Raw genomic sequence first — 12,348 nt, 5'->3', positions numbered from 1 at the left:
AAGTTTTGGTCAGACTCGGCACAGAAATCACAGAACTGACCACAAATAAGTAATCCTTACGTCAGCGGCAATGTCACTGAACAAGCAATCGTTATTATAGTTCAAAAGGGCAAACAGTCAAAGTTATTTTATTATGTCAGTTGAATCGAGTCTCGAGATACAACGAAATAATGCAAAACTGCAAAGTCGCATTGGTCACTTTTAAAGCTGGAATAATAAGTGGATAAAGCATTTCAATCGGCAAGAGAGGAGTAACGGATGAACTTTCTTGGCAAGTGCATCACAGTCAGGTACAAGGGAGAAAGCTATAGCCTACTAATATTAGGTAAGACAACACGTTTTATTTTCGCAACTTGTTTATTGACTTATTAATAGCAATTTGCTGTGGAATAGACCTATGTGCCGATCGGGTCCAGATGGGTCCGGTCGGGTTCGGGTCCAGCTTAGACGGTTCCGGGTAGTACATTTATGGCATTTCTCGGTTCTGCACAGGTTCGGGTCCAACTTTCAGAATAATAGTCGGGCCGGGTCGGTTCCGTGTAGCACATTTACGGGTCTCTTCGGGTTCGGGTATGAATCAAATTTAAACTAGATGGCTCACGTTTGGAAGGGGGATGTGTGAGCGTAAGTGAAGAACCCCTAGAAAATGATCTTCACTAGTTTTATGAGAACGCATATGCGCAGGCTCCCACTGGGACCAAATTGATAGCACAAAATGTCCAGGCAGTTGAGGCATTCCACGATTTGTTCTATGCACCAGTCAGTGTAAATAATGTGTTTTCGGTGAAGAGAATGCTTGATACAGGTTCCATGGCCTGCACTTTTAGTGACAAAGCAGAAAAGAGAATGTTAAGTGAGAATGTAGTGCCTTCACCTACACCACTTCAAGAGGAAGTCATCTTAGTAGGATGTGGTGGCAAGGTTACAAGACCAAAATTTCATGTATGAGGTCGAGTTGAAAGTTTATGGGTAGAGCTGCCTAGTGCCCATTCTCGTTGTACCTGGTCAGCTGGATGATCTGATCATAGGCACAAATGTGATCAAATTCCTTGCTCATCGCATGAAAGGTAGCAGTGATTACTGGAGACTTGTTTTTAATTACAGTGTAGAACCGATGGCAGGATGTAAGCAGTTCCTGGATGTTATGGCCAACACATGTCGGTGGAAGGGTTCAGAGCTGCCAGACAAAGTGGGAACCATCAAGCTACAGCAGAGTGTTACCCTCTTAGCAAAGCAGGAACATCTGGTCTGGGAAAAGTTGCCAAAAGATGTCCCCAGGGAGCACAGTTGTAGTGGAACAAACAACTTCGAGGTCTATGTTACGAGACATTATGGTCAGGTGGGTTGGCACACTATTATGGGGTGATTGCTGGGTTCCTGTAAAAGTCACCAACTTCTCTGACAAGCCAGTCACTCTAAAGAAAAAACGCAAATTAGCAGATGTGTTCCTGTGTGTCGCAGTGGAAGATTTCGAACTTTTCCAAGGGCTGAGTCGAGCTGAACTGTTTACGGAGGAGAATCAGAGTTCACCTAATTCATCATCTGATTTCAAATGTAGATTGGAAACTGTTGGTCTTGCTGATCTTGACATCCAGTCTTGCTCTGTCAGCCATGAGTCAGAAGAGAAGTTAGGGCAGTTACTGGAGAGATACAATAATGTGTTTTCCAAGCATGCGTTGGACTGTGGCAAGTAAAAGGGTTTGTTCACCGCATTCAGCTAATGGATGAGCGTCCATTCAGACTAATAATAATCAGGGATAATCAGGAAGTCTGTGAGCGACTATGCTTCCCCGTTAGTCCTAGTGTGGAAGAAGGATGGCAGCCTGAGGATGTGCAGACTTCAGATGAATTGAATACAAGAAAGATAAAGGATGCACACCCACTTCCACATCGGTTTGACTGCTTAGCTGCTCCGGGAGGGAATACACTCTTCAGCACCATGGACCTACGTCAGGATTCTATAACATACCCATGGCCGAAGAGGACAAGAAATATACTGCGTTCACAACTCCTGTAGGGCTGCATGACTATAATAGGATGCCGCAAGGGCTATGCAACAGCCCAGCCTCCTTTATTCGGATGATGGTAAGCATCTTTGGAGACTTAAACTTCAGCAGCTTATTATGTTATCTTGATGACCTGTTGGTGTTCGCTCCAAATGAGCAGGAAGCGTTAGAAAGATTAGAGGTTGTGTTCAGTCATCTGAGGCAGTACAATCTTAAGCTGAGCCCTAAGAAATGCCACCTACTGAGAACCTCTTTAAAGTTTCTAGGTCACATTATAGACAGAGATGGAGTTTCTGTAGATCCTGCTAAAGTTTAAGTTATCTCGAAGCTGTCCAAGTTTGATTTGATGGAAGATGACAGATGTACTCCATCAGTACAGAGAATTAAATCAGTTCTTGGTATGATCTTATATTACCAACATTTTATTCCTGGATGTTCTGCTTTGGCGAAGCCACTTTTTGCTCTCACAGCTGGGCAGAGGAGGAAAGAGGAAACTAGCAGATAAGTGGGACCCTGTAGTGTACACTATAGTGGACATAAACCTGCAGACGCACACTTACAAGCTGAAAGATGAAAAAGGAAGTGTGAGGATAGTGCACAGGAACCTGCTGTTGGATATTAGTTTCCTACCTGTTGAGTCACCTGATGATGAGGGAAGCATTCTACATTCTATCCGCAGAGTGCGAGACACACAGCATCAGGAGTGAGTTCTGCGTGGAAGACTTCAATTCGATGGATGTGGAGGAAAGAACCATGAGGTGGGTGAATGAAGACACTGAAAGCCTGGTAGCTCAAGAGTCTGAAAGCCCTGCAGTTCAAGACTCTGCTGTTGAGGAAGCTTTGGGAACAGACCATCTCAGTTCAGATGGAAAAGAGTACAGTGATCAGTTGCAGACTCAAGAGATCATTAGCAGAGATCTTCCTCAGAGTGAAGTTGAAGTCAGTCCAACATCTCTTGACATTAACTTTGACTGTGACACAGATACACATACACAAGTTCTGACTGACACTTGCAGCGAATGACGTCAACTCAGGTGGACACCAAGCATGATCAAATTTTGTTTTATGGCGTAATAGAGGGTGAAGTCTCAACCATAGGCATTATTTGCCAGTGGGAGTCGTTTGTGATGGATTGCTGCTTTACTTTTGTTTTGTTATTTATGTTTATTTTTTTAATAAAGTTATGTTGAGTGTTTGCCAGTTCACGCCTCATTCTTCCCTGAGCTTTGAACATTGCTAGAAACATCTTTTTCTGTTTTACATCAACATCTCTGATTTAATGAGAAAAAACGAACTATACAAGGGTGGATTATAACCCAAAACCTCTGACATCCTTAACAAAAGTTCTACCACCAGACCATTAGGACACACAAACATTTATAGCGGATCTATATACTTAGTGTCGTGAAGAATCTCGGGACTAACAATATATGTTTTTGATGTAAGGATGAATCTATCACATTAAACACGAGTTCTATGCCCATAAATTAAACTCAATGTACTATTCAAATTGATTTCTGGACATTGTAATGTAATTTTTTGTTTGTTTCGCCAAGTGTATAGTGTAAATGCAGATATCACATAGGAGTCACTTTTAAAAGAAGATGTAAGATGTAAGCTGATTGTCAAAAAAAACAAAAAAAAAACAGATATAGACAACAAATTGGAATTGGGCATCAAGACCGTCAGTATAAATGCTGCCTTAGAGCAGTGGTTCCCAAAGTGGGGGTCGCGAGTCAGCGAGGGAGGGGGTCGCAAGATGATTTCCAGAAATAAAAAAAAATAAAAAAATTAAATGATTAGAAATAGCATATTTTATCAATAATTGTAACAAAATACTAAAAATAGTGGTTAAATTAAAATCCATGCAAATAAAAAAGCCATCAAACTTTTCGATTTTCGAGGTTATTACGACAGATTAACGACATAGTAGCAACAGTATCAGTTGCAGCAGGTCAGTTTACAGCACAATTCTTTAGGCTTTAAGCTATGTATATTATTTTTGTCTAAATTAAATGTTGGTTGATATCGAACAAAAAAGACAACGCAATGAGGCCAGCGGAGGAGAACGGAGAAGCACCCCCGTCATGCCTTTGCAGTACATATGCAGCACGCACTATTGTGCTTTCACATATGCCGTGTTTGCAGTGTGCAACTGATCCATGGCTGTATATCACAAACACAACATTTATTTATTTTTATTTCAAATCCAAAAGTTGTTACTGAATATGCCTGGTCAGCATTGCGATTCTCTTTGTATATAGCCTACACTATATTTCATAGATGTCACGTTTAAACGCACTACATTTAAACGTTTTATTCATTTCATTACTTTATATTTATATGAAGTAATACTTTAGATTTATATATTATGTTGCTCACGGAAGTGGCAAAACATTAACTTTCTCAAAAAAAGTTGGGACAAGGCCATGTTTACCACTGCGTGGCATCCCCTCTTCTTTTTATAACAGTCTGCAAACGTCTGGGGACTGAGGAGACAAGTTGCTCAAGTTTAGGAATAGGAATGTTGTCCCATTCTTGTCTAATACAGGCTTCTAGTTGCTCAACTGTCTTAGGTCTTCTTTGTTGCATCTTCCTCTTTATGATGCGCCAAATGTTTTCTAGGGGTGAAAGATCTGGACTGCAGGCTGGCCATTTCAGTACCCGGATCCTTCTTCTACACAGCCATGATGTTGTAATTGATGCAGTATGTGGTCTGGCATTGTCATGTTGGAAAATGCAAGGTCTTCCCTGAAAGAGACGACATCTAGATGGGAGCATATGTTGTTCTAGAACTTGGATATACCTTTCAGCATTGATGGTGCCTTTCCAGATGTGTAAGCTGCCCATGCCACACGCACTCATGCAACCCCATACCATCAGAGTTGCAGGCTTCTGAACTGAGCGCTGATAACCACTTGGGTTGTCCTTGTCCTCTTTAGTCCGGATGGCATGGCGTCCCAGTTTTCCAAAAAGAACTTCAAATTTTGATTAATCTGACCACAGAACAGTTTTCCACTTTTCCACAGTCCATTTTAAATGAGCCTTGGCCCAAAGAAAACGCCTGCGCTTCTGGATCATGTTTAGATATGGCTTCTTTTTTGACCTATAGAGTTTTAGCCGGCAATGGCGAATGGCACGGTGGATTGTGTTCATCGACAATGTTTTCTGGAAGTATTCCTGAGCCCATGATTTCCATTACAGCAGCATTCCTGTATGTGATGCAGTGCAGATCATGGGTATCCAGTATGGTTTTCTGGCCTTGACCCTTAGGCACAGAGATTGTTCCAGATTCTCTGAATCTTTGGATGATATTATACACTGTAGATAATGATATCTTCAAACTCTTTGCAATTTTTCTCTGAGAAACTCCTTTCTGATATTGCTCCACTATTTTTCGCCACAGCATTAGGGGAATTGGTGATCCTCTGCCCATCTTAACTTCTGAGAGACACTGCCCCTCTGAGAGACTCTTTTTATACCCAATCATGTTGCCAATTGACCTAATAAGTTGCAAATTGGTCCTTCAGCTGTTCCTTATATGTACATTTTACTTTATATGTAAATATACTTTTCCGGCCTCTTTTCCGGCCTCTTATTGCTCTTAGTCCCAACTTTTTTGGAATGTGTAGCTCTCATGAAATCCAAAATGAGCCAATATTTGGCATGACATTTCAAAATGTCTCACTTTCAACATTTGATGTGTTATCTATATTCTATTGTGAACAAAAATATAAGTTTGAGATTTGTAAATTATTGCATTCCTTTTTTATTCACAATTTGTACAGTGTCCCAACTTTTTTGGAATAGAGTTTGTACTAGCCTGGCATGCATAATGCAGCGTTTTTCCTCAATTTCGCAGATCCGTGTGAACGATACGGAGCCCTGGACATGACATGCAGGAAAAAAACAAAAAAAAAAACAAAACAGTAGGCTAAATCGTGCAAACGATTTACTAATTCGTTCCCTCGATATACTAAATCGTGCACACGATTTACTAATTCGTTCCCTCAATTTACTAAAATCACATTCACGACGTACCATTTCATTTTCTCGATTTATAAATCATGTGCACGATTTATAAATCAAGGGAACAAATTAGTAAATCGTGCGCACGATTTATAAATCGAGGGAACGAATTAGTAAATCATGCGCACGGTTTAGTAAATCAAGGGAACAAATTAGTAAATTGTGCACACAATTTTAATTTTTTTTCTTTCATGTCATGTGCAGGGCTCTGTAGAACGGGGATCATTTTGACAACATTGTCATCTGTACGCAAAAAACGCTAAAGAAAAAAACTTCCATATCGTCGTCATGTAAACGTACCCTTAGTGCATTCCAGTGAATTATTCATGGGATATATTGTAAACTAAAAATAAGAAGTCCATAAATTCTCAGTATATGTTATCCTTTTTCATGCTGTTGCAGCAGAATACAAAGGAAAAAAGAGAAAATAATCAGGAATAAAAGAATTCAGCGACTGAAAATAGCTCTTGGAATATATATTTTTGTTATACCATGTCAAATTAAAATACCAAGGGCCAGATTTGCTAAACGGGCAAATTAGCATGAGCGCAATTCCACAAATGCGCAGATGGGAGTGGCAAGTTTTGCGCATGATCTACTGCTGACGCGCAAATTAAAGAACACAGATGCGGTCGAATCATTTACATAATGACCAACGCAATCTACCAAGAGTAGTGCAAATTAGCGTTGGGTCGCAAATTATATGTTCGGATAACGTCTTCCTCTGGCATTCCAAAAAAATTAATATGAGTGGAAAATATTTTCTCCCTTCTACCATGCGCTCTCTGTTCTCTGCGGTGTCTCCACCTAGCCGCAACTATTGCAGTCATGTCGCAAAATGGGTTAAGACATGCTTTTTTTTGACATTAGATAATGGCGCAAATAGCAATAAATACTAGTACAAACATTAGTGTGGCAAGGGGGGCGTGGTTCAGCGAAGTCTACAGTGGGAGAGAGAGGGAGGAGACGCGCGGTGACTGAGTGGATTAGACGCAAATAACAAAACACCTGTCTCTTGTTTCAGTAATTGCCGTGGAGAGAGTATTTAATGCCAGGAGAAGCAGGAGCCAGCGAGAGAGAGGACGACTACTGGCTGTTCAACACTCCTGGATGCCTGCCTGTTCGTGCTGGAGTGAACTATTATTGTTTTGATTGTTTTGCACACCGTTCTGTTGTTATTATTTTGTGAATAAACAGCCAGTAGTCAAAAGCCGACCCTGTCCTCTTTCCTCCTTATATCTGAACTCTGTTACAATTAGTAACGCGTTGCGTGATTCATGTAAATACTCTCCTCCGAGTCTGAAAGGGAAACTCCTATAAATGCATGTGCAATAAGATCAGCCGCAAAAACAACTCAGTCCACACATTTTCAGCGCTAATTTTGTACTGCGTGTTTTTAGTAAAATCCCAACAGTAGTTTTTAACAACAAAAGAGGGTTTGCGCTGGAGCAAGCTGTTAGTAAATCTGGCCCCAAGTGTTACATTATTCTCCTGACATCTGAAAAACAAATGTGAAGGAAATTTTACAGCTTGTTCAGTCAAACTGACATAAGGATTATTTGCAACCTTATAATTAGACATGATTTGTTTCAGTCTTTTTGAGTGGAACTCCCCCAAACCGGAAGTGCCTCTCATAATCTAAAATGTAGTAGGCTCATCAGGAAAAAGGTGGATGGAGGCGGATTCTGAGTGGCATGCTAATGCTGGGTAATATCCAGATGTTGCGCATCCGTTGGTTTACGTCTGGCTCTGCGTCACCATCCTGTGTGATCACACTGCCCAAGTATGTAAACCGGTCTATATCAGCAAGCGGCGGATTGCCAATGGTGACTAGCATCAGTAGATTTGTGTCTTTCCTGCTCAATTGCATCACTTGGATGTTTTTGATGTTGATCCACAAACCGATCTTAAGCACAAACCCTTCTGGCCTGGTATTAAGTTGCTGTAGCTTCTCCCGTGACACTGCTAGTAATGCAATATCATCTGTGAAGTCCAGATCAGACAAACTTGTCTGGTCTGTCCATGAAATGATGCATTTCCACTTGCTGTGTTCTGCATGACAGTCTATGGTGAGCAGGAACAGCAGGGGTGACAAAATGCATGCTTGCCTGACACCTGTCACAACGTCAAAGATCTCAGATGTTCCCATGTCAGTTTGGAAGCAACACTTTGAGTTATGATAGATTTGCCAGAGTGAATCGAGGTGAATGCTGTTGAATGCTTTCTCAAAGTCAATAAAATTGACTGAGAGAGGATGTTGAAATTGAACACACCATTTAATGGTGTTGCACAGAATGAAGATTTGTTCTGTGCAAGACCGGCCATGCCGGAATCCTGCTTGCTGTTCTAGCAATTTTGCATCAACTGCATCTCAAAGCTTTACTAGCAGGACAGTGCAAAAAGCTTTTCCTGGCACTGACAGTAGCATGATACCACAGCAGTTACTACAGTAAGTTATGTTTCCATTCTCCAGCAACTTCACAATCATGCCTTGGCACCACTTATCTGGTATTTGTTCTTCTTCCCAACATTTATTCATCAGCTGTGTCATTGCTTGTACAACACTAACTCTGCCATATTTCAGAAGTATTAAGGGAATCTAGTCTTGACCTGTTGGCTTGCTGCTCTTCAATTTTTTCAGTGCTTGCTCCATCTCATCAAGTGTGTGTTTTCACTTGCAGTTCTGGGGAGAAATCCCTGGGGTCAAAAACAAAAGTGCTCTTTGGCTCAGGCTGGTTCAAAGTCTCTCGGAAATGCTCAAGAAATATTTGAAGAATAAATGAAGAAATATTTTGGGCCTTAGAGACAAAAAGGTTAAGAACCACTGATCTAGATGCACAGCCTAAGAATAATAAAGTTTCACCAACAATAGAGACATTTCAGTAGGTTATATGCATCACTGACCAAAGGAAGGCAGTTCATGGGGCAGCATAAAAACACATGCACAACACATCTTTTACAGCTGTATTCCCTTTCAGGTACTCTGCAAACTTTCAGTCAGAGCAGATGTGTCCTGCTCCAGGTGATACATCAGCCTCATCTTAAAGAACACTGGAGGCCGCAATCCATTAAAAACATCCCCGGGGGCTCTGACCTCACCTAGTGGAGAAGCTTCATTTCACGGCCCTCCATATGCATTTCAGATTTAGTCAGGCCTCCCCATGGATTACTGTGTTCTCTATCCCTGTTGTTTTTCTTAAAGTGGGCTCTTGATTCTGTTGCGTCGGTATGGCCACTTGTCATGATACAGAGTGCACCTGTAATGTCCCCCCGCGTCCCACAAAACACATAAATCACTTCAAAGAGAAGCTCCCCTAACATTCTCATAAACAGAGTCGGGCTCTGATTTATTTCTCTCTCCACAGACTTCTTTCTGTTCAGCAATCCTACAACAACAAGCATCTTCCAACATTGTATCTGTGGCCTTGTATCTGGTCCAAATGAACCATCCTGTCAGATAAGTTATATGTGTAAAATGGAGAGGATAAAGGAGGCTCTGATTTTGATTGACAATTTAAATATTAAATTTATATTACGTAAAAATCAACTCTGACATGAATGTCTGACATGAAAAATAATGTGTCAAACTCTTCTTCACAAGCATGAAATAACCTAAGCTAAACCAACTTCTATAATTTTACTGTACAGAATTTTCGAATTCAGTATTTTTTTAAAACTGACTCTGTAAATGATTAAGATGAGACAACTATGTAATTACGACAGATAATTACAGATGCTTTGTTTTTTTAAAAAACACCATATTTTTCATATATTTTACCTTTATTCTTCACTGCTGTTTCCCTTCTCCTAAAAATGCTGTTACGTGTAAATGTTACTGCTGTCCCATAGTGTTCTGATTAAAGCTTTACCATAGCTGAATACATGACTGAGTAGTAGCATTTTTGTAAAGGTATTGTTTCATTTATAGCATGAACGAGCATGTGGGTAAACACATAAAAGATAAAAACTGTAATGAAACAATGCTTTACACTGATAACAGAAACTCCAACAAACACCAACAGAAGTTTGCTGATGTGATTACATAGAAGTTTGTTGGTGTTTGTAGGCATCTGTTGAAGTATAAAATAGAATGTAGCTAATTGGCTAGTTAAAAAAGTGAAATCGCAATGGACCAACCCTTTAAGCAAAACTGCATTAAATATTAAAGTGAAATGGAAATGGAAGTAAAGATCTTGTGTAGTGAAAGATGTACATTTGAGTGTAAATGTAGGGCAGGGCTTATCGCTTATTGACTGCCTATCAGTTGTTGACTGGATTTTTAGATGTAAAGGCTGCAGGCAAAAAATTGAGGCAGATGAATGCAACCTTGGTTTTAAGTGGCCTATGACTGAAGAAAGTCTGGATATATCATCAGAAAGAAGTGTGTCATTTCGCTAGATCAAGCTATGACATTTTGATTAAAAAACAAAATTTAATAAGATGCATTTTAAAAATAGATGTAGAGAATATATATTTACAGTTTTTAAATTACTTTTCTTTTTCTTTTTTTTAAACAATTTAAAAATTGTTTATGCTTAAAAACCAAGGGGAGAAATTCCTTCACTGATCAAGAAAATTATTTTGTTGTGTGACAACACAAAATGTGCTAGCTGGATAACCCATATTTGTTTATTCTATGAATGCCACAAACAGAAAATTGCAGGTGCGTGTGTGGCTATCACAGGCATTAACTTGCTTTCCCTGTTTGCAAGGCCATCTGCCAAAAGAGATAATATTTATTTGCTTAGCAAATGCCTACTAAACTTGACTGACCTATAATGTCTTACTTTTTAAACCTTCTGTGCAACTGTGCTTTTACTGGGAAGTAGGAGACACTGAGGTAAGCACCCCTTCTTAGAGTACAGGTGGCTAAACTCTGTCCCAGAGATCACTGGATTGGCAACAGTCTACTCTCCAGTACTTGGAGAGGAGATGAGTCTATTTGTTCTTATTACCTCCTAGTTCCTTCACATTCAGTATCGCATTTTCAAATGGCACTGCCTTGATGCTGAAACCTGTGGAAGAAAACATGTTGATATTAAAATTTGCACAAAACTAAATTTCACAATTCTCATTTCCAGTTTCATTACCACAGCAAAAACTATTAGCTTAACTAATATAAAGTTCAAAAATTATTAAAGACAAGTGAACAGTCAGCACTACAACAATAACAAATAAATTAATTGCAAGCAATAGCACAAACACAATAGAACAAAGACACATGAAATAAAAAGTGCTATAAGTTTTTCAGGAAGTTCTTACAGTGAGTGATTTTCTTTTTGACTTTTGTTGTTTAAGTAATATTAATGCCACAGACAGCAGAAGGTATTTAAGGCTGCTGTCACTTTAATACCCAAACTGAATATAGTGTTACACATGCATATTTCTCAACTGTTTACATTCACTTGTCAACCAATTTTGTTTTGTATAACCTTTTGACGACAACTTCTCAAATTTCTGTGAGGTCTAAATGGGATTTACAAAACATTTATCTATTAAAGATGGGACAGTACCCACTTCATTTGGACCAACTTGCTTCCTCTGAATCATATATATCACGGATGGGCAACTTCAATAGTGACGAGGGCCAACATTTTTTTCTGCTTAATACCAGGGGGCCAGATTACTAATCCACACACGCACCTCTTACACTCAATTTACTTTTTAATAAGGGAAATCGATGTACAATTAATGTTTTTTTTTGTTTGTTTGTTTTTTTTAAAGATTTTATTAACTGTTAAACTTGTGCAATTTTGCTAATATAAATGGGAAACTTTGTTTTCAGTTGATATTACCCCAACAAGCAAATGTAAACATCTCAACTGCATTACCTGTATATTTGCAACAAACAAATGTACAGATGTCCTATTTTTGATACAAGCCTAGAGAACATTCCAACTCAGCCTCGTTAAAAAGTGCTTATTTAAAAAAATAGTTGTTCCATATGGCATTACCATAATCCACACATCCACATATTACCATGAAAAATGCTATTTTTAAAAAAATGTATAAGAACATAATTAAGTGCATACATTTCTGTCATTCATTTGGCAAAAGTGGTTTTGTTGACTATATTTTACCTTTGAAATCTAAGACAAGTGCAACTCTGTGTCACGTGTATCTTTCATACTTCTCATTAGCTGCTTTTCCACTGTCAGGTCGAACCGTTCTCTTTGCATTACTGTTCCATTCCGTGACAATCCGGCCGGCACGGATATGGTTTCATTTTCCACTGTGGGGCTGACAACGGAGCTCTTCAGTTGTTGCCTTATGCCTCGTTTACACTGAGAGGTACGGTTCGTTCGGTTTGGTT

The 12,348-nt window shown here is 39.5% G+C and overlaps 1 protein-coding gene across 1 annotated transcript in view; it reads right to left on the bottom strand.

The window, feature by feature from the left end:
- arl15a (ADP-ribosylation factor-like 15a) overlaps positions 1–12,348 on the bottom strand; it is a 178,719-nt gene that overhangs the window by 90,385 nt on the left and 75,986 nt on the right. The window contains exon 3 of the mRNA XM_067406637.1: positions 10,991–11,050. Within this exon, the coding sequence (XP_067262738.1) occupies positions 10,991–11,050 (60 nt within the window). The remainder of the gene's footprint in view (positions 1–10,990; positions 11,051–12,348) is intronic.

Source organism: Chanodichthys erythropterus, chromosome 13 (genome assembly GCF_024489055.1).
Source record: "Chanodichthys erythropterus isolate Z2021 chromosome 13, ASM2448905v1, whole genome shotgun sequence".
NCBI lineage: Eukaryota > Metazoa > Chordata > Actinopteri > Cypriniformes > Xenocyprididae > Chanodichthys > Chanodichthys erythropterus.
The sequence above is the reverse complement of the archived record's forward strand: the minus strand, read 5'-3'. Positions and strand labels throughout refer to the sequence as shown.